The 21,747-nt window shown below is 53.7% G+C and overlaps 2 protein-coding genes across 3 annotated transcripts in view; one reads left to right on the top strand and one right to left on the bottom strand.

Moving 5' to 3' along the window:
• The window catches only part of KCTD3 (potassium channel tetramerization domain containing 3), a 28,679-nt gene extending 10,186 nt beyond the window's left edge, over positions 1-18,493 (top strand). Inside the window, exons 9-18 of one of the 2 annotated variants that reach the window (XM_045859466.1) lie at positions 856-1,046; positions 2,027-2,142; positions 4,457-4,544; positions 4,670-4,786; positions 6,534-6,704; positions 10,044-10,199; positions 13,212-13,308; positions 15,126-15,310; positions 15,395-15,533; positions 16,453-18,493. In XM_045859466.1, coding sequence (XP_045715422.1) covers positions 856-1,046; positions 2,027-2,142; positions 4,457-4,544; positions 4,670-4,786; positions 6,534-6,704; positions 10,044-10,199; positions 13,212-13,308; positions 15,126-15,310; positions 15,395-15,533; positions 16,453-17,014 — 1,822 coding nt within the window. In that variant the 3' untranslated portion in view covers positions 17,015-18,493. Of the gene's footprint in view, positions 1-855; positions 1,047-2,026; positions 2,143-4,456; positions 4,545-4,669; positions 4,787-6,533; positions 6,705-10,043; positions 10,200-13,211; positions 13,309-15,125; positions 15,311-15,394; positions 15,534-16,379 lie in introns of both variants that reach the window. The other variant, XM_045859475.1, reaches the window with a different exon arrangement.
• The window catches only part of USH2A (usherin), a 516,227-nt gene continuing 506,159 nt past the window's right edge, over positions 11,680-21,747 (bottom strand). Inside the window, exons 71-73 of the mRNA XM_045859450.1 lie at positions 21,061-21,282; positions 19,338-19,447; positions 11,680-12,356 (exon numbers count right to left, since the gene is read on the bottom strand). Of these exons, the coding sequence (XP_045715406.1) occupies positions 19,358-19,447; positions 21,061-21,282 (312 nt within the window). The 3' untranslated portion in view covers positions 11,680-12,356; positions 19,338-19,357. The remainder of the gene's footprint in view (positions 12,357-19,337; positions 19,448-21,060; positions 21,283-21,747) is intronic.

The raw sequence follows: 21,747 nt of genomic DNA, 5'->3' as shown, positions 1-21,747 counted from the left end.
GTCAGGCCATTCACTGTCATGACTGCACAGTGGGGTGGCCTCTGAAAGTACCACGGCTGCTGGGCAGCCATGCAGAGTCCATGTCAGAGCCTCAGGATAGGGGAGGAGAAAGTATTAAAAATTGACAGGTATGTTGATCAGAAATTAAATAGTAAAGAATGCATTGACTGTTCACCTTCAGTCACCTGCAAGTCCGAGCCCTGGTAATAAGCCTTTGCGTGTGGGAATAAGTAGGTGCGTGAGAGTTTTCACTTAGACGAAACCGTTGGAATCCAGTCCTCAGACGGGCTCCAGGCCCCGCGTTCTGCTCACGGTGGTGGTGCCGGGGCACTGGCACACGCACGTCACAGCACGCCATCCCTTGTCTTGGTCTGCGGGGGCCAGTGTCGCCGGCACGAAGAGACACTAGCGCAGGTGCATGTGGCGTCGGCTGCCACTGATGATGATACCTGAACACCCGACAGCGATCCTGTCCCAACGTTCTGATGTGTGTGGACTGTTCCTACCCTTAGATAATGACAGTGACGGTAGCACTTTCTTATGGAGAAGAGTAAAAGGCTCAACTTTCTTTTTAAGTTGTTAATGTTGACTTTCAACTTGGAGGGCTTTTCCGAATTCTCCTTTGCAGAGGTACAGAGTGGTCATCTCTTTTTAAAGTGGTTTAGACCTCGTACGTTACGTAAGGACAGGATATTTCAGGAATGACATGCTGCGTTTGCAGAGGAAACGTGCCGACGGAGCCTTGTATTTAACGTGAAGGCTGGCAGTCGACTCGCGCATGCGCTGGCCCGCTCGCTGCGCCGCGCTCGCTTTGGCTGCCACTGAGCCCGCGCGGGCGCCCCTCTCCCCGCACAGGATCAAGGAGTCCTCGGGGTGGCAGCAGGTGTTCACCAGCCCGTACCTGGACTGGACCGTGGAGCGCGTGGCCCTGAACGCCAAGGTGGTCGGCGGTCCCCACGGGGACAAGGACAAGATGGTGGCGGTGGCCTCCGAGAGCAGCATCATCCTGTGGAGCGTGCAGGACGGCGGGAGCGGCAGTGAGATCGGTAGGGAGGGTTGTTCTGCGCGCGGCTGGGACGTGCGTGTATAGTGCCCTGCAGCTCACCAGGGGGTGCCCGTGAACGACAAACCTAGTAACCTGGGCACAGACTGGCTGGAGCGGCCCCACCGTCTGCTCAGGGCCCAGCGGTAATGGGCCCGCCCACTGTGAGGGAAACGGTCGGGAAAGAGGGAAAGAGGGATGTTTGGGAGGAAGGGGCCTCCCCACCACCTGGCTGCAGCGGACACCTGGGCGGCGAGTGCGGTGCTGCGCTGCTGCTCCGCAGTCTCCCCCGGCGCGCTCCGCCCGGCCTGCAGACGTCCCCGGGGGCTTGTCAGACAGAGCGCGCGATTCCTGACAGTTTCCCACACTTGCAGTGTTTCCGCACCACGTGGGTCTGTGGGCAAACACTCCCGTGAAAGGTCTCCAGTGACCTGATCAGTTGTGCGGATACCGGATGAACAGAAGCAAAACACAGTCCCGTCCACGTCTGGAGATTCATGTGTTTGTCAGAAAGAAACACGGTTCCGCAGACACCACACTGTCTCTGCCGCCTCCTGACCTGGGAGGCCGCCTCTGTGGGTCCAGGTGGCAGCGTGCGACTTCCTGCGCTGCCCTTTCACCCCGCGGACCCCGAGGTTCAGCGCCTCCCTCCCCGGCGACGGTGTGCGCCTCGGTCCAGCGCCCTGTCGTAGCCTGGCCTGACTCGAGCGTGCGCGGTTATCTCCATGGTCGACTGGGTGCGGGAAGCACAGCCCCAGATAACCAGACGCTCTGGCTCTGTCCGTGGGGCGGACTTCTGTCTGCTGGGGGCGCCGTGTGAGCCGCTTCGGGAGCTCTCGCTCCTGGCCCCCAAAGCGTCTAGCACACAAGCCGCAGCAATGAGACTGGACTACACCTAGTCACCTTTAAAATGTCCAGTCTGGGTGCTGGTCAGTTGTAAAGAGGGCGGCCGGTTAACCTCCTTGCCTTCTTCTGTCGCTTCAGGAGTGTTCAGCCTTGGCGTCCCCGTGGACGCGCTCTTCTTCATCGGGAACCAGCTGGTGGCCACGAGTCACACGGGGAAGGTGGGAGTGTGGAACGCTGTCACTCAGCACTGGCAGGTGAGCTCCGCCCGGCGCGGGCGACAGGCTCAAAGCCGTTTCTGGAACTCCTGCTGGTCGTGCATCTGTTTGTTGTGGAATTAATTCGTGTCGTTTCTGAGTGTGCTGACACAGAAAAGTGAATATATTTAGGGATAAATTCGCCTCTAGGTACAAATCTGACTGTGCTTTCAGTAATTTTAAGTACCTCTGGAAAATGAGATTTTACACTGGGAGCTGACACTTCTTCGTTCCCGAGTGGAAGCGCGGATCTGTGGGAAGCCACGCAGCCCGCGAGGAGAACACAGCAGGCAGAGCGATTGAGGGCCCTCGACAGGCACGGGCGGGGGGGGGGGGCGTGAAGACTCACGAAGATGAAGGCCTGATGCCAAAGGAGGGAGGCACGAGTCCGGAACTTGAAGCAGAGAGTTCCGTGGTCGGATGTAGGCTTTGGAAAGATGGCAGTGGTGACTGATGGGCGAGGTGGGCCTGGAGCTGGGGGAGGTGGGCCGGGAGCTGGGGGAGGGGCCGGAGCGCACTAGCCAGCTAGCGCTGTGCAGACCCAGCTGCAGACCGAGCTGCAGTCGTGGGAGCAGCATGCAGGGACGGGCTGCTGAGAGCCGGTTCAGGAGCCTTTCCAGTGACGGCACTGGGTCTGACTAGGGGTGCGAGATGCTGGACTTCTAGTTCTGACAGTCGAGTGGCTGGTAATTTTGAGTTGCTGGGGAACATAGGAAGGGAAACAGACGATGGTGGCTGGTGGGAGGAATAATTAGATCGATTCACAGTGGCTACTTCCAGATTCCTACGGGCTCCAGGTGCTGGTGTTCCGTATATGGTTGGAACTGTACCTTTGGAAAGGGCTAGAAAGAAGTATTTGGACACCACAGCCCTTCTGTAACAACTGAAAGATAAGCAGCGATGAGATTTTCCACTGAGAGGGAACTCGGAGAGACGGAAACTCTGGGGGACACAGGAGCATTTCACGGGGACGAGGGAGGAAACCGCCAGCCACAGGGCGCATGCGCAGGGCGCGTTCGTGTGGGTGCCCATGAGACTAACCTTGCCCTGGACTGGAGGCCGCGGAGAGACGCCTCGCAGGCGTGTGACCGTGCGTGACACTGGGAGGTGCCTGCGGAGACCAGTGGCCTGGACGCCAGCTCTGATGGGAACCAATGTTTCTGAGTTTAGGTCTCTCTGCAGTTTTTCTTCCAACGGGAGTGGGCTGGGTCCTGTGCTTTTTTGTGCTGTTCTGCCGGGCGTGTCCTTGCCCCTCCTCTCCCAGACGCCCCGGGCGTTTCCAGCCCTCGGGCCGCACTTCTGCACGGACTCTGCCTTCATCTTCACCCTCCTCCCCACACGTGGGCTGAGAGGAGAGTTCCCCTCGACCCCAGCGGTGCGACACCCCGACTTTACAGCCTGTCGCCCTGCGTGTGTCGTTATTTTTCTTTCTCGCCTACAAGTCTACAAGCATCTGTGTTGCTCACCCCGCCCCGGGCTGTTCTCTTGGGTGGAGTCTCGTGCATGCAGAGCCTCCAGGGGAAAGCGGCTTGTGAGCTTCCCACGGTCGCTGGCCCAGTTCGGTGGCCCACTGGCCTGGCCGGGCAGGCGAGGGAAGGTGCTTTTTGATCTGATTGCCACTCCCCCTGCATTGTTCGTTTCCCCTTTGTTTTCTACAAAGTCCTGCCCTTTGCTCTTCTTTTATAGCGCAAATAGAGACAGCGATTAATTTGTAACTAGATTGATTTGCTTGGGAACTTAATGTTTTATTCTAGTGCTTGGAAAAACAAAGGCGTGTGAGAACTGACTCGCCTGTTACCATTTCCCGGGGGGCGGAGTCCGCGGTGCAGGGTCGGGGAGAGCAGAGAAGCCGGCTCTTTGGAGAAAGGACGGAATCATCGAGGGCATGCGTTCTCTCTGGAAGTCAGCTGATTCGTGTCCTAGTGCTGGTCCTGTCCTTCTTGGGTGACCTTGAGCAGGTCATTTGATGTGTCACGCACACTGCTCAGGCCTGGCCTTCCGGCCCTCGCGTGTGTTATGGTCTCCGAACCACGTGCAGGAAGGGGGGGGGGGGTCCATCCAGCTTCTGACAGGCAGGGGCTGCTGTCGGAAATAGACGTGTGTAACAGCTGAAAGGGCATCACACTATGACTCTTCCAAATTCCTCGTGTGTGGGGGGGGGGGTGTGCACGTCTGTACGTATAGAACGTCGTGTTTTCTAAGCCCTACTTACAGTGGGTATCAGTGCTCTTCTTGTTAAGAGTTTGGAGGAAACTGAGCAGAAAATGTAAACTCTAGTTAACACTGACATCTAATGACACTGTCACCGCATCAGGTCCAAGACGTGGTGCCCATAACCAGCTATGACACGGCGGGGTCCTTCCTGCTGCTCGGATGCAACAACGGGTCCATCTACTACATTGGTGAGCCCCCCTCCCCCCCCCCCCAGCAGCCTCCCGTGTTTGCAGACGAGAACGAGCATATCGCCTTTGTTTAGTCTGCAGTGAATGCACTGCTCTAATACTGCTTCATTATTTTTGTTTTTTAGATATGCAGAAGTTCCCTTTGCGCATGAAGGACAACGACCTCCTCGTGACTGAGCTGTATCACGACCCTTCCAATGACGCCATCACCGCGCTAAGCGTCTACCTCACACCCAAAACAAGTCAGTGCCCGGCGAGGGACGCGCGGTTCAGTGTGCGGGACTGAGGCGGTTCTTGGTGTTCGAGCATCGCAGTCGAGGGGTTTCATCCCCGTTGGTTCGTGTTTGTTTGGTACCAGAGTCCCACGTGACCGGGAAACAAGCCCAGCTGGAGGCGGGACGTTGGCGCTGTGTCTCCCCCTCCGAGTTGTGGGAGCCGCGTCCTTGCAGTGTTCACCGAGGCTGAGAGAAACCACGTGCGCGGTTACTTTGCACGGCAGGGGCCGATTTTCTTTTGAAATCGGGCGCTTTTGTATTTTTATCTGAAAAAAAGGGGGTGGGTCTTGGGCTGTTGATCTTTCCTGGGCAGTGAAAGATTAACACTTAATAAGTAAGCTTATGTCCTTGGGAAATCTTACATTTAAGTTGTGGGGAAACGCATTTTGCTTGGAAGTTCAGTATCTATAACTTTCATTGTCTTTCAAAGGCCATTGCAGTGAAATTAACAAACAAGTTCTAAATTATTATTAGCAGTTTTTATATTGCGGGGTGAAAGGTAAACCTAAGTGGGACATTTAAAACTTGTCAGTAGTGAAAGGGGTTTTAGGAAGTACTGACGCGTACAGTAACACCGAGAGATTGGGTGTTCCTGGTACAGAGTCATCTCGTTGAGTTCCTCGAAGGCAGTCATCGCCTTCGGTATGAAAATAACATCCCAGTGTGCGCGGGGGACTCTGATTGGACTTCAGCGGGGTTCCGGGGACGTGGTGCTAGGACGGGGGATCAGCAAGCAGGGCCCCCCCGCCCCGCCCACACACACACACACGGGTGCCGTGCCGCCCTTGGCCGCTGTGGGGCAGCAGAGAGTCAGGTGCTGGTAACAGACCTAGAGCGAGATGTGCGGGGTTTTCACCCCCACCCCCTCCACCAGCTCTAAATCAAAGCGCAGGGTGAACCGCGGCAGTGACGGGGGAGAATGGGGTCCCCACCCAGGTTATGAGAAGTGCCTCCCGGGCACGCGCTTTCTCCTTGGAGTCAGGTGGGTCCAGGTGGCTGGAGAGAAGAGCTGTTAAAGCGGAGAGGCTCTCTGTCCGGGAGGCTTTTATGAGCGCGGGTCCCGAACTCCACCCTGTCCCTGAGGACGGGGCGGAGTCTGGGCGCCTGTCTCCACGGCAAAGCTCCAGGTGACTCCGAAGGGCGAGCCTGATGCCAGCCCCGCGGCGGGGTGGGGGTGTTCCAGGGTCACGTGCTCTGAGACTGTTCAGTGGCGTGCACAGGGCGATCACTCAGGGAAGGGCCCGCATTGTGGCAGAAGGAGGAGGGTGGTCTTTCCGGGCTGGAAGTGGCAGGACCACGGCTGTGGGCACCGCTGATTGCGAGGTGCCCGTGGTGCTCCTCGCCCTTTCGGCCGACGTATGAACCCTTCCACACTCAGAGTACCTCCCGTGTCTCGGGCACGCTGCAGGTGACAGGCAGGAGGAAGGTCACGATTCAGTCCGTCGAGGAGCGGAGGCGGGCGGATAGGGCAGTGGATTACCGGCGTGTCACAGCCGCCGTGAGGGCGTCTAGCGCAGGGCCGGAGGGTGGAGGGCTGGGAAGGGCTTGCAGGAGTGTCGGGGCTCTGGCGGCCGAATCCGGGTTCTGTGCGTCAGCCCCAGTGCAGCCCCAGCCCAGCCGGGCACCGAGTCCGGCTCCGCCCTTCCACCTGGGGCGCGTTGCCATGGCAGCCCTTCTGCCGCGTCTGAGTGCCCCCTTCCTCCTGTGGCTGCAGGTGTCAGTGGGAACTGGATCGAGATCGCCTACGGTACGAGCTCCGGAGCAGTGCGCGTGATCGTGCAGCACCCCGAGACGGTGGGGTCGGGCCCCCAGCTCTTCCAGACCTTCACAGTCCACCGCAGCCCCGTCACCAAGATCATGCTGTCCGAGAAGCACCTGGTGTCAGGTGAGGGGCGGCATCCCGCCCGCCAGGGGGCCTGGGGCGGTGGGCTGAGCCCGCGGTTCCCCGTGCCCGCAGACTGAGAGGCCCTGGTGCAGTGTCTTCCGTGGGAAGGACACACTGACAGCTGGCAGGAAAGTTAGTGACTGCGGAAATGTTAGGGTGGGTTTTTAAGGATCCTTTGATTTCTGCTGGCTGCAGTACACATGAATTCAGGAGGTATCTCTTTATAAAAACTCACTTTCTGTTCTGATATGTTGTTCTCATGGCATATTTTATTTCAAAATATTGATCATAATTCTGTTGAAAGGCTTTTTATTATAGAAATTTCCCAAGTATAAATTTAATATAAATTTGGTAAGGCTAAAGTTGTACATTTAGATGTAATTTTGTTTGATCATCTTCTAAAAATACTAAAAACTAATAGAATTTATAGAGCTTATTGGAAGAGAATACATTGTTGAGTTTATTGTTCCTTGAGTTTTTCAATGTTGATAGTAATTTCTTCAAGCTTCAAACTGTGTATCTAAATTGATCGAGCGAGTCCGGAAGTGGGGGCACACAAAGTCACCTCCTGTTGACGCGCTTCTTTGTGTCCGTGGGTGATTCTGAAGGCCTTGCAGAGACCGCAGTGAGGCGAGAGTCAGGCCAGCAGAGCTGGGGCTTCCGTCTTCTGTAGGTCAGTCCCTGCCCAACTTGATTTTTTTAAAAACATCGTTTTCGTATGCCAAGTGTTTACGTGAAGACCACGTAGCATGCAGAGGGGATGCCTCTTTCCCGGGCCTTCAGTTCTGATGAGACGCCGGAGCTGAAATGCCCTGCGGTTGGAGGAATGTGCGTCTGTGGGCTGTCTAGCCGCGTGGGGTGTAGCCACGCCCTTCTGAAACCGTCCCTTCCTGAGGCTCTCCCGGGGCCGGGGCCATCTGTCTCACCCTCCTCGTCCGCCTCCCCAGGAGGCTGTCTCACTCTGCCGCCGGTCCCTCCTCTTTGCCCACCCGCCAAGTGGGGGACTGCCTCCATCCCTGTCCTGGGCTCTCCCTCTCCCTGTGCACTCCCCCAGGTGACTTGACGTGAGTCTCTCTGCCGCCACCTGTGACCACCCGCAGAGTCCAGACTTGGGTATTCCGTGTCTGTGGCTGCATAAAGGGGGACTGTTGATTTGTCCTCTTTGTACATCTTACCACCATTGTTCATTTACTCCACCGGGAAATCTGGGAATGAGGCTTGGAAGTCCGGTTACACCAATAAGTCCTATTAGCTTCACTCCGAGACTCCCGTGTTGTCATGGATCTGACCACCTCACTTCTCATCCTTTGCTGCCGACACAGTAGTGCCGATCAGCGTTTCTGCCCGGATGCAGAAATGTATAACACAGTAACGCCAACGCAGCCAGAAACATTGTTCAGAAACGCAAACGGGATCCGATTCCCAAGGGCTTCCTACTGTACGTGGAACAAATCAGTACATCCCTGTGGCTCTGCCTGCTCTGGACCCGCCTGCCTCCCCCGCGTCTTCTCCCCGCTCGCCCTGTCCCTTCCTGCCGCCCCCGACCCCAGCCTCCTTGGAGCGGCCCGCTGGGCCAGCCGGACCTCTGCCCCGCAGCCACCTGCTCTGTCGGTGTCTCGGTCGGTTTTCTTCTTGGACGCACCACTTGATGGTTGGTTTGTTCTCACCTGTCTTCCCCTTGTAGCAATTTAGAGTGAGATCTACGGTAGCAGGAGCTGGTGTTCTCCACCCTGTTCTCAGCACCGAGCACAGTTCTTCACACAGGGGAGGTGCCGAACGAGTGTTGTAGAATGAATGAGTTCTTCTGACCTCGTGAGAAGACTGTTTTGCAGGGTGCTGTGATTTTTCCGTGACAGCACTTGGGAATCTCAGGAGCTCTGGCTGTGTTTTGAGGGTGACGGTGACGGTGTTAGTGTAGGATGTGCTGCCGAACCACTCTGCGGTCAGACTTGCATTTTGATGCCAGCTGTTTCATGCAGTTCTGAAATTTAAGTGAAGTCACAAAGTCCGTTCAGCCGAACACCAGGAGTGTTTTGTTTTCCGTGCTCCACTAGGTTGTTCTGCCACCTGGTGGACGTCAGCGTACATGCAGTGACGTTCTTTTTCCCATAGTGTCGGTTTCTCTGTCTTAAGTAAAAGCTTTAGATAACGATTAATGTTAACAGATGGTCATAGTGCTCATTTGAATCACATAACAAAATTTGCCATAAGTTTTAAGGTATTTAAATTATTTTTCTGAAACCCAGCAAGGTTAATAGTGAAACCAGGGTATTATTTCCCATGGAGCTGAATAAACAGCCTAGAACTAAACATCTTTTCTTTTTTCAACCAGAAAGCTGGCACTGTGAGAACTGAGAATTTTGTTACTTAAGTAACATTTGTACATTTTTTTATTCTTGTTGCAATTAGCCAAAATTAAATTTCTTTCTAGTTTTGTTTTAGAGTTTTGTTTTACAATGTGCAACTATGGCATTTTACCCAAAAGGAAGTATTGTGTGTATACAGTGAATTTTGGGTGCTTTCTTGGTCTATATCGACGAGTAAGTTTTCTGAAATCATAATAAATTGTCAAGTTAGTATACTTTTTTATTAAGGCATGTCACCAAAGTATAGTTCTTGCATTAATGATATTTTTTTGGTTTCTGTTTTTTAATGGTGTATTCAGACCAAAGAAAGAGGTTACTTGTTAGATATGTCTTAGCATATGCTCATTTAATATTGTTTACATGAAAGAATAAGCTAATTTTGGAGTATGTTTTCAAATACAGACTTTTATTTGATGTAAAAATAGCTCTCAGCTTTCTATGGAATCTTAATTTTCTTTGCTGTAGCTGTGAATGAGCAAAAAACAGCTGGTTCCTAATAGCTTTTTGACAATCGTCATGTCACTTGTGACAAAAAATTTTCAGTAACTCCTGGTCTAGGCGGCTTAATATTTGAGTAATGCGAGTGGAAGTTTTCTGTGGTTTAAAAAGATAAAGTAGGCAACTTGTTTGCCATGGAGTTTCGCCGTGGAACAAATTAATCCTCAGTATGTTCTCTTACGAATGCTTTCTTTAACCCGTCCTGCTCTACAGGGTTCTTTTGTAAGGATCCGTAGATTCACTTACATGCCTGAGATACTTACAGCAAGGCGAAAACCGTGTTCTCTTATTTGTATTGGCTAGGTACAAGTTAAGAGTAATTTCAGGGTAAAGACGTCATCTGCCGGTCCGAGGGTGCTCTGGTCTGCTTGCTGGAGGCCGCAGGGGACAGAGCTGGAAGGTGTCCGCGAGGGTGGTTCTGCTGGGGCCCCTCCGCCCGCACTTAGTGGCTCTCGTGCGCTCTCTCCTCCCGCAGTCTGTGCGGACAACAACCACGTCCGCACGTGGACGGTGACGCGCTTCCGCGGCATGATCTCCACGCAGCCCGGGTCCACGCCGCTGGCCTCCTTCAAGATCCTGTCCCTGGAGGAGGCGGAGAGTCACGGGAGCTACTCCTCCGGGAACGACATCGGTGAGTGAGATGCCGGGGGGTTGGGCGGGGTGAGGCGGGGGCCAGGGGCGGGGCGCATCTGCACGTGCCCTGCGGCTGCGTGGGCGGCGCCCCAGTGTGCTGGCAACGGTAGGAGCCCAGATCCCCCCGGGTTCAGATGTGATTCCTAGTTGCAGCTTTGAAACTCATTTAAAACAAATTCAGTGTGTTTTTAGGTTCTATAAACATACAGGATTATAGCATCTTTCATTTTAAAAGTGAGCAAATTTTTCCTCTTATTAGCATTTCTCCTTTTAAAAATTATCTTCAAATGCTAACCATTGTTGTTTGTAATTAAAAGCTAGGGTGGCTGTATCTGAGACTTGGACTTTTTTCTTTCACTCCTTACCACCTGGAAATGAAACCTGAGGCTGTTCAAGGAAGGGCCAGTGAGGTTCTTCCACTCCCAGAGTGGTTGTGAGGCCCCTCGGCCCGTAGGAAACAGTGCGTGTGGCGCCTCCTTGGCTGGGCTCCGGTTCCAGGGCACGGTGTGTGGAGCCAGTTCGGTTTGTGTCCGTGCCGCACACACACACACACACGTGTGCGTGCGCCCAGTCCTGGCAGAGACCGGTCGTTTCGTTTCCCCAGGGCCCACCGCAGAGTGCACACTGTGTGTTCCTTGCCCCTCGGGGAGCTTTCAGTAGTTCGCCGGGACCTGCTGGCTGACTAGCGTGCGCTCCTGACCGTTGTGTGTGTGTGGTCAGAAATTACGGCACTGATGGAAGACGGGGGGGAGTGCCTTAGAATTGTTTTACTGTGATTGTTTTGCAGGAAACAGTTAAATGGGCCCATGCATGGTTCGCTCCCACAGCAAAGGCTTTAAGTGGTTACCTTTAAAAAGCCACTTCTGAGAACTGTACCGCCACAGACTTAGTGTTTTCAGGAAAAAATGCTCAGTGTTGCTAATTTTAACACTGCTCTCTGATTCCAGTTCTCCGTGTGATGCCGGGCACTGGGAGCTTACAGATTCATTTTGTCATTTCCCCGGCTTTATTGAGATTTAACTGACATATAACATAGTGTAAGTTTTAGCTGTAGGGTAAACATGATTATTGAGTACTTTTGGTCCAGGCATTAGCAATCTGATAAGAACGAAGTAAACATCCCCTCCGAGTATGGTGAGTGGTGGGAGCAAAAAGCACATGGTTGTGTTTTGTACACGGTGCCCGAAGGCAAAGGGCACCTGGGGAGATGGCTCTGGGCAGGCCATGCACCGGCCGCGGTGACGTGGGCTGTCCTTGCTGCCTCCGGCCAGCCTGCGTGGGCGGTGCGACCCCTACTGGGCGCCGGTGGGAACTGGTGTTCGGACCGAACGCCCGTAGAGGCAGTTGGTGTGTGAGCCGAGGCGTGCAGAGTGGGAGGTTCCCGTCCGGGCATTGCTGGCAGGGCGCGCGGCACGGTGAAGGGACAGAGGCCAGGAGGACCTGGCCCGTCGGGGGCGTGTCCAGGTCCTCAGTTGCGGGTGGGAGTGAGGGCAGAGCCCAGTGGTTTGGGCTCAGATGCGGGAGAAGAGACTCAGAAACAGCCCGGTGACATCCTTGAAACAAAGCAGGGAGAATTTGTTTTTCTTTATAGTTTAAAAAATATCCTAAGAGATACAGATGGGAGGAACAGAACAGGAAGTCCCGTTTCAGTGGGGAGAGGTCAGGGCCGACTCAGTTTTGGTGGTGATGCAGTAATGACTGTGGGAGGTGACTGCAAAAGATTAGAAGGCAAGAAAGTTCAGAGGTCGCATTTTTTATTGCTTCTGGAGCCCACTGAAGCTAGGAGCGATGTGAGGATACTTTGTGTTCTGAAGGACAGGAGTCAGTCTGGGGGAGGAGGGGAGAAACTGTACAGAGGGAGGTGGGACTGATGCATGGAAATCAGTCATGTGAGAAATCAGGACAAAGTGTGGGAGGTGGGAGGGGCAAGATCCAGTCCCGTAGTCCCCGTTCCGGGTACTGTACTCGTCACCACTGGCCTGACTTTGCTCCCAGGTTACTGATGAGGTCGTTTCCTCTCGGTAGAGTTAGACTTGGGAAGGTTGTCCAGTGGCTGGATGGCCGCGTGGCCCCAGGGAGAACACGGCAGTTTGGGTTCAGTTTCCAGTTCCGTCAAGTAGGAGCTGTGAGCCCTTTGGTGCCTTAGTTTTCTCATCTGTAAAATGGAGATAACAGTAGTGCACCCCTCATACGGCTGTAATGACCACATTCAGCTGTCTCTGAAGCATTTACTGTGCCACACGGTAAATTATTAAGATACTGTTTATTAGGTGTGATTTATATAAGATAACATGGGAATATCAGGTCTTTAAAACTTGTGTATCACATCTTTTGTTAATAATAAGTTAATATTATTTTAGCTGTTGAATATGATGGAAAAAAGGGTTATTAAAATTTGATATTTGTTTTGTATGAAAACATTTTATATTGTTCAGAATCTTCCTAAAATGGATGAGCCAATTAACCTGCCTTGCCAAGTACAATCAAGGAAAAATCATTGAATCTTTTTTCGATTGAAAACTTAGCAGGATGCAACAGGCTTCTTAGTAATTGAATTCTATTCAATGCAGTTGCACTTTTTTTTTTGGATTTTGCATGTTGGCTTTTCAAAGGTAAAATCAGCACATAAAAGTAACCTCATTTATATGTCCCTTTTTTGAAGTTAAGAGGAACTGAGCGCGTCCTCGAAGACAGTCGGGCAAGCAGAGCTGTGTTTAGCAGGCTTCCTTCTGGGCCTGGCCATGTGCAGCCTAAGCGTGTTGTCTTGCCTTCAGCTCTAAAAGCCTTCGTGCAAAGAATATAACTTGCGATAGGTATTTCTTTAAAGAAATTTTAATACCAAATGAAGTACTAGTATCGCTGTATTTGTCCAATTGACGTGGAATGCAACGCACGTTAACAGGCATGAAAAAGGCCTTTTCTTTTTCCACATTAATAATTGTTTTTAAATTAAACGAGACCATTTAAATTTTAATCAGGTTCTTCTGACACCTTCTGTTTTCCGACCAAGGGCCTTTCGGAGAGCGGGACGACCAGCAGGTGTTCATCCAGAAAGTGGTCCCCATCACCAACAAGCTGTTCGTGAGGCTCTCGTCCACTGGGAAGAGGTAAAACCGCCCGCCGCCCGGGGGCGCGCACTCAGCAGTCCCTCTGCCCCGCGGAGCGTGCCGCACTGGGCCACTGGGTACACCGATGGGTGCGCTGCCAGAAACACGCTGTTGGGAGAGAAGTGTGCTCGCGGTCTTGCGGTCTCTGTAACTCAGCACCCGGCTGTCCGGTGCGGGCCCCGCAGGACGTGGTTAGGGGTCCGTGCTGCCGCAGACGGCCAGGGAGGGCTGGTGAGGACTCCCCGCGGGCAGCCGAGCCAGCCTCTGACTCTGGCGGTTCCTCTCGCCGGCTGGGCGCCTTCAGCTTCGGTTACTTTGTTGCTTGGAGCCCCGGTTCTTTGTGAAAAAAGTTTCAGCGACCTTGGTGGGATGTCCGGGGGGCTCAGTGAGGTGAAAGCATGCGACCTGTCCTGTCCCCGACTGTAGTAGGTGCTGAGTAGAGGTGAGTTCCCTCCTCCTTTTCTATGTGACTGAAATTTCACTTTTTAAAAAATTTATTCATAGCCTCAAACACAGGGAGCTGTAACATTTTTTTTTTTAAAAAAGGTTGCGTGTCAAAAAGTAAAATTTCTGTTAGTAGTCATTAAGAGCATTATGGATGTTCACGTTAATGTTACTGGTGCTGATATTTTTAACAATATCTCAGTTATGGTTTCTTCAGCATGGGGTTTCTCATTTCTTAATGTTTTAGTAACTCTTTGAAATAAATTTCTTTTTATTGAAATTCACGGCAAATAGTTGTAGTAACTATTGAGTTAATTCCAGGAAATTCTATGTATTAAGGTATATTTTTTGTAAGCTTTTTTTTTTTTTTTAAAGAAATGCAGTGTAGTAGAGGCCCAATTATTATCTTGAGAAATGTCGTACATCGCTGTGATGTAGTGTTGTCAGCACAGTTGGTGAGGAGGCTGCCCAGCGTTTACTACAGCTGGCATCGTAACGTCACCTGACAACTAGCATTTCGTGTCCTGGTCACATTCTGACCTTCTCCTCGCTGTGGCCCAGACAGCGCAGTAAGTCGCCGCCACCTGCAGTTTCTGCAGGAGAGAGCACTTTGTGACTTCTGACTCCACGGTGCCGGGGAAAGCTGTACTTACAGAAACGACAGCAGAAATCACTGTGTAGAGTGAAGCAGGCCGTCGGCCCCTTAGGAGGCCGGCGGAAGCTGTCTGAAGACGCTCGGGTTCTGGGGAGTGGGGGGTGTCACCCCGGCCGGGGACGCTGGTCAGGTGTCCCCGCACAGATACACATTCTTTCGGGTTTCAGGGTTTTGCCAATTTTAAAGGGCTTCTCTAGCATGATGTCTGCTTGCTTTGTTTCTTTTCGTCTGTAACTTCCTTTGAAAGAACAGCCCATTTCCTACCAAGGCTCTTTCAAGCCCGACTTAAATTTTGCCTGATTTTAATTACTGGACACATGATTTTATGAGCCTTTTCTCTAGACTCGAAGACACAAAGTTTGACTTTGATTCCTGTTGACTTGTCTTGACCCCTTTAAATCTGTTTTACATCCATACAGTATTCGACTCATTTTGCAAATGATAAATTAACTTCAGAAATCTCAGTTGCAGCCCTGGCTGTGTGGCGCAGTGGATTGAGCGCTGGCCTCTGAGTGCCGGGTGCGGCTCCCAGTCCAGGCATCGGCTTGGGTTGTGGGTCAGGTCCCCAGCGCGGGGCGTGTGAGAGGCAGCCGATGGTTGGATCTCGCGTGCATTGGTGTTTCTCTCCCTCATTCCCCCTTCCCCCCCTAAAACTCAGTAGAATCTCAGTGATGGGGTTACTCCTCCCCACGTTTACCACCGTGCGGCTCCCTTGCAGAATCTGCGAGATCCAGGCGGTGGACTGCACCACCATCTCCGCGTTCACCGTGCGGGAGTGTGAGGGCTCCAGCAGGATGGGCTCGCGGCCCCGGCGCTACCTGTTCACGGGCCACACGAACGGCAGCATCCAGATGTGGGACCTGACCACGGCCATGGACATGGTCAACAAGACAGAAGACCGGGGTAGGCGTCGGGGGGAGGCGCCCCGCGGGGTGGGCGCGGGGCGCATGCGCAGCGCCCGGGGTCACGGCGCGGATGTTTCCCCAGACGCAGGGGGCCCGACGGAGGAGGAGCTGCTGAAGCTGCTGGACCAGTGCGACCTGAGCGCGTCGCGCTGCGCCACCCCCAGCATCAGCCCCGCCACCTCGGTGGTGCAGCCCAGCCGCCTGCGGGAGTCCAGCTCCAGGTAGGCCGGGCTCGCGGCGCGGGGGTCCTCGGAGGCCGGGTTCTCCTGACGGCGTTTCGGTTCAGACTTTCTGTTGCCGCTCAGTCAGGAAGAAAAGTTACTGAATTTCCCCACTACATGCTTCTGGTTCTTCTCATAGAAACACTTTCTTACCCTTTACCGTATTTGGTGGATTTCTGCTACTTGGGGTCCCTGCTCTGTGATTGAGAATTCATTCAAAGGAAACCAGAAACATGGTGTCCCCCTGGACAGTCTGTGGCGCCCTTTGTGCCTCTGGCCCCGGGGACGTGCTGATAAGTGAGCGCACTGTCCTGTCTAACCTTCGCGCAGCATACGGCTTGCCGTTTGGTCTGCTGAGGTGTCGCTGACGTCCACGCAGCACCCGACGTGATGATTCGGTTTCTGTGTGCGTTACGCACTTCTAAAGCAATGACATAGTATAAGTGTTTAGTTAACGTTAACAATATCCACAGTCTGAACTTAGGGCCACGTTCTGAATTATAGTGGTTCTATATCGGTTTTAGTCCTTTTCCCTCTATTCAGGGATTTAGCTTGTTATAAAAAAACAGTCACGGGGATATAAAGTACAGCATAGGGAATATGACCAGTGACGCTGCAGTGACCTCACAGTAGCAGATGGTCATTGGACTTAGCGGGAATCACGTCGTAAGTTACATACATCTCTGAGTGCTCTGTGGTCCACCTGAAACTAAGACGACAGACTCTGTGTGCCCACTGCAGCGGGAGAAAACCCTGCCTGACCGAGGGCCTGTGTCTGCGGTGACAGTTTCACGCACACGAGTGTGTGACACAGAAAGTACTGACGTGTGTCGTGTGCTCATACAGGTGGTTAGTTAGTGAGAGGTGCCCCTGGAAGTTTCCAGACCGATCTGAACTGCCACCTGTGAAACCCTTGCAGCCTGCAGCTCCAGCACCCGGAGCCCGTCCGCGACGCCGCCACGTACGGCTCCCTGCGGCCCTACCGCGAGAGCCCGCTGCTGGCCAGGGCCCGGAGGACCGAGAGCTTCCACAGCTACCGGGACTTTCAGGCGCTCCACCTGAACCGAGACGGGGAGCCGGCCGTCCCCGAGAACGCCACCTCGGGCCCCGGCCACGCCGAGGTCAAGTGCGCGGCCGGGGAGTGCGCCGTGCCCGAGAGGAAGTCTCCGGGGGCGGAAACGAAAGGCGGGAGAGAGTCCGAGAGCGGGTTGGAGGCGCACAAAGTAGCGGAAGCCTTCGTAGAACCTAAGAAAAGGCCGTCGGAAGAGGAGAACGACAGCAAAGCGGAGTTGCGGAGGAAGGGGGGGTTTGAGGGTGGGGGCTTCCTGGGGAGGAAGAAAGTGCCCCACCTGGCTTCGTCCCCCAGCACTTCCGACGGGGGCACCGACTCCCCGGGCACCGCGTCGCCCTCGCCCACCAAGACCACGCCGTCCCCGCGCCATAAGAAGAGCGACTCCTCGGGCCAGGAGTACAGCTTGTGAATGCTCACCGAAATAAGTAGTCTTTCTTTTCTTTCTTTCTCTTAAATATGTATATTGATTTACAGGGGGACGAGGGAGAGAAACAGGCATCGGCTGCCTCCCACACATGCCGCCCCGGCTGGGGCTCGAACCCCCAACCTTTCGGTGTATGGGACGATGCCCCAACCCACTGACCATCCAGCCAGGGCTTGCTTTTTTTTTTATACGTGCTTTTTCATTAGTATAGGTATTAAGTATGTGAGACAACACTGTCATGTTCTAGAGAGGTCCCACGTTGTCCACCCGCAGTGCGGACTTCCGGCAGAGGCAGAGCTGGGCGCCAGGGTGCGCGGACGGAGAGGACCTGCTCCGTGGGGGCGACACACGCTCCCTGAGGAGGCGCCGCGTGTCAGCGCTCTTCCGTTTTACCCCAAAACTCTACAGATTAAAGTTGGACTTCGTCTGTTATCTTTTTTTACAGAATTATCTGGAGTAGGGAGATCGGAGACTCTTTTGACCTTTTTGAAGTTGTTTTTGTTTTGTTTTGTTTTTGAGGTTTACAAGTACGTTTAACTGGTGATTGGTAGAGCAAGGGTCCACTTCCAAGGGTCCATTTTCAGGCGCACTTTCTCCGGGGAGCTGGGAGAGAGGTGTCCTGAGCACCCAGCCTATCGGGGCGGTGCCTGCTTGGAGCGCGGGAACCCCCGGAGGGCATTACTCCCCGAGAATCACATAATTCTCTTTGGAGCCTAGTCTCTCGACCCTTATTGTGATTGCAAAGTGTTTACCTGAGGTCTGACGAGGTGCTATGTGTGTGACGAACTACCACGTAATCCAGAAACACTATTGATGTCGCGTAGCAGAGCGGACTGGTAGCGCAGGTCCCTTGCAGGTCATCATCGTCCGAATCTCGTTAAGGGAAGTCTTACGTCTTGTCAGGCTTCACAGGTGTCACATGCCCAGCATCATCCATTTACACTGCCTTTACAGTTGTGTGTGTGCGAGCAGATAAAATAAACATGATCCCCAGGGCCAAAGCCGCGAGTGCCCGGAAGGGAACACTGGGGCAGCTGCTGGCCCCCCTCGTGCTGGGGGCCACGGCCCGAGTTCTTCGTCGGTACCGAGGTTGGAATGTGGCCCCTTTGTTCAGCTCCTGAGACGACAGTTCTGAATTTTGGGTTAAAGGTTTTGGCTGCTGTAAAAATATTATTTTGAATATATTTTGAATTGTAAGAATAAAATAATTTTTTTGTTTTTTCCCCATTTAATTGAAATGATTTTCAAGATACAGAGAGATTTTCAAGTTTCTGCAAATAGGATGATTGTACATTTCAAGCATTAAACATTTATTGGTGAAAAATGTATATATTCCCATTTCAAGAAATACAGTGAGTGAAGTTGGAATAAATGCATTAGAGTTTACCATTTTACCGGTGGTTTCACAACCATTCTCTTGTATTTATATATTGATCAAGTCAAATAAAAGTGATTAAGACTATGTGTTTTCAGTTATTTTAGGAACACTTAGTATCTGTTTAAAGCACGCCCACCCGAGTTCGTTCACCTCCTTGTCCCACAGTGAAAGCGGGGTGGGGGGGGAATTCACGTGTGTGCAAACGCACTCACCTTGTCTGTGGGGTGTCAGAGAACAGCAGGCGAAGTACACATTCAGTGTTACCAAGAGTTGTAATTATCTGTTCTGTCTGTCTTTACGTAAAAGTGGGGTGGGCAAGTAAGAAAACTAAAGCACAACATGGAGTACTTACCCAGCCTCTTCCCAGAGTCCTCAGCGTTAGGAGGAGGCGTTTATTCGTACCTGTATGTGATGCGCTAACAAGAAGTGCGGCGAGCAGCTGGAAACGCTGTAACTAAATGAACCCCTCCGCCCAGGGTGCAGCCGCACTGCAGGGTTACTCCTCTCTCCCTGACTCGGCTTGGCCTGCAGCCAGGGGTGCTCCTCACAGGGCCCTGCTGACCTCACGGACAAAGGAGGTGGATGGAAGTGTCAGTGACGAGCTCTGAACCAGTGCGACTCGAAGCTGCTCCCTTCCACCAGCTCAGCCTGCTGGAGAGGGCCCATTATTTTGTGTAACCGATGGCCTGGCTGCCAGCCAGAGCCGCTGAAAAGTGCCTGTGGTTTTAGCTTCCCGAAAAGAAGTATTTTCATAGGGATGGGACCCCTCGTTCCAGACAACCAGAAAAATAACATTTCTTAGACCTCTACTGGGGAGGAACAAGGTCGAACACAATTCTCATTTCCTTAAGGGGTCCACAGAATAACAAGCGACGGCTCTTAGCATTCACACTTGTGTCAGGTCAGCCCGCCTCCCGGTCTCTCACTCACGTTTCGCAGGCCTCCGTGCGCTACAGGTGGGTGTCCGTGAACGTGGTGTGCTCCTTCGTCACCGAGCTGAAGCCCTTGATGGCGTTCATCAGGTCCTCTTCGTCCACGTACTGAAACAGCCGGGCGGCCGGGTCAGGACGGCGCTGGTTTCTCCACGGCCCCGCCCCAGCTCAGCACTGCCCGGGGTGGTGGGAGGCCCCCCCGCCTGAAACTCCCCGCGGTGAAAGGACCCCTTCACACGCGCACCTGAACTCCATACGCGTCCCAAACGCACGCCATCCGAGGTCTGCAACCTGCCATACCTGCATCCCTCTAAGCCTCGGCCTTCTGGTTTGCAAAAAGTAGACTGTGTACATATATATTTAAGGTTGAGTTCAAAAGGCAAGTGGAAGAACCAGAATGGGAGCTCTTTGCCCCATGGCTTCCTCCTCCGACTGCATTTGCATTCATTAACGAGGTTTGCTAATGCTCACTATTAGGCACAATTTACCGAGTGTTGGCAGTTCGGAAGCGGACCTGCGTGGCTCTGCCGCTGCCTCTCACTAGTACCATCGAAAGCAGGTGTGCACGGCGTCCGGTGTCACAGTGGAAACCGGACGTTTCTAAGGTCCCAGCTCCACAAAACAGTGACCGGCTCGTGTCTTTGGGTGAGGACACACACGTAAGCCCTCCGTGGGAAACTGCCACTTGGCTCTGCACCCAGCGTGATCAGCTGACAACTCCATGTGTCCGCCGGCTAATGACTCTTGCCGTTCAGAAACTTCGGCTCTGGGTTGGGATCTCGGGATTCGGTGGTCACATTCACACCGAGGGCGGCCTGTGATTTAAAACTGCGCCACATGTCCCTCTGAACAAGGAGGGTGGACCGTGTATTTTATTTTTTCACTGTGATTGGAGCTGGAAACTGTACGGCTTCACCTGAGTTAAGAAGGGCTTTGTGGAAGTCAGCAACTTCTTGGCGCAGGAAAAGTTAGGGCTTGCAGAGAGTGAGTCCGGAAGCCCGGGGTGGGAAGAAAGGGAGGTGAAGGGCGCTGCCTCTCAGAAGGAGAGGAGCCGCGTCCTCGGTGGGCTCTCGGTCTACTAACCGCCCCAGAGGGACGTCTCTCCCGCGGGAGCCCAGGTGGGCGGCCCAGTGGAGAAGTTTGCTGGGTGGTGAACCTGGGAACGTACTCCTTTCTGTCACCAGGAGCTCACAGCAAATAACAGACAACAACGAGGTTCGCTCCCAGAGCCAGTTATTCGTGCCCGCTGGACTGAACTTGAGAAAGATGGGGTCCATAAGCAGGGGCACCTGCGAGACTTCCCGAGCTACTAGGGCAGGAGCCACCGAGCCCCTTAGGAGGCCCCTGTTCTCCAACCGCGAGCCGGAAGGAAAGAGAGGGTGCTGCGCTGTGTCTTTCTCTGCAGTAAAACGTGTGCTTGTCCTCCGTGCCTGGTTTTAGGCCGATTGTACTTCCAGTTTTCTGCCCGAGGATGCCCCTTCACTTACTCATGAGCTTACTTTCTGAGCTCTACTGTGTGCTAGGAAAACAAGACAATGTCTCTGCCTTGCTTGTCAATCAATCACAGCGACCCCAGGGAAATGCTCGGGTTAATAATGGTCAGAGGGACGCACCTGGCCTGTGGGCAGCCTCCGTGGGGTCCAGGAGGCCCCACGCCCCCTCTTGCCTACTAGTCCACCCGGGTGTTTGGCAGAGGCTCTGGGGGAAGAAATCCCACTCACCAGTCCGCTGTCGTGGCCCATGATGGTTTCCCACAGCGAGTCGTCCACCAGGACCTTCTTGTCGTGAAGGTCCATGAGCTGGCTGACGCTGCGGTGCAGGGAGCTGTGGGAGTAGGCGCGGCGGAGCTGGCTCTGGCTCGGGATGCGGAGGACGGAGATGCTGCGGTTGCTCCTGAGGCTCACGCGCGCCCCGGCCCGCGGGATCTTGGTGTCGGCCACCCCCTGCAGGGAAAGTCGCTGCCGGTGATTAGTGGGTAAAGGACAGGGGGGTTGCAACACGACAGAAGCGTGTGTCACATCTCGTCACTGAAGGGAATGCCGTCTCCACTGCCTCCTGCGGCACTCAGCTGTGGCCCCGGGTTCCCGGTAGAGGAGAGATGATACACCAGCAGTCACGTTGGATGGCCTGCTGGTGCTCTGAGCACCCGGAGAGCATGGGTACCGACTATAGATGCCCCCTGTACTCGGGGGGCTGCGCCGCAGTGGTGGGCTGACGGAAGACCCCTTCCTCTCTCGAGAACACTGCTCGCCCAGGGTGGCCAGTTAGCCGTGTGCTCCCCAGCTTCCCACTGAGCATGCCTGACGCTTAAACATTCTCTCCCTTCTCTCTCATTCCACATCTGTCCCCTCGTTCCGGGACCCAGCCTCCAGAACAAGTCAGGTCTAACATCAGGAGCACAGGGGCAC

This window comes from Phyllostomus hastatus, unplaced genomic scaffold, assembly GCF_019186645.2.
Source record: "Phyllostomus hastatus isolate PE091 unplaced genomic scaffold, TTU_PhHast_1.1 phas_contig_148, whole genome shotgun sequence".
Classification (NCBI taxonomy): domain Eukaryota; kingdom Metazoa; phylum Chordata; class Mammalia; order Chiroptera; family Phyllostomidae; genus Phyllostomus; species Phyllostomus hastatus.
This window is presented reverse-complemented; position numbering and strand designations above follow the sequence as displayed.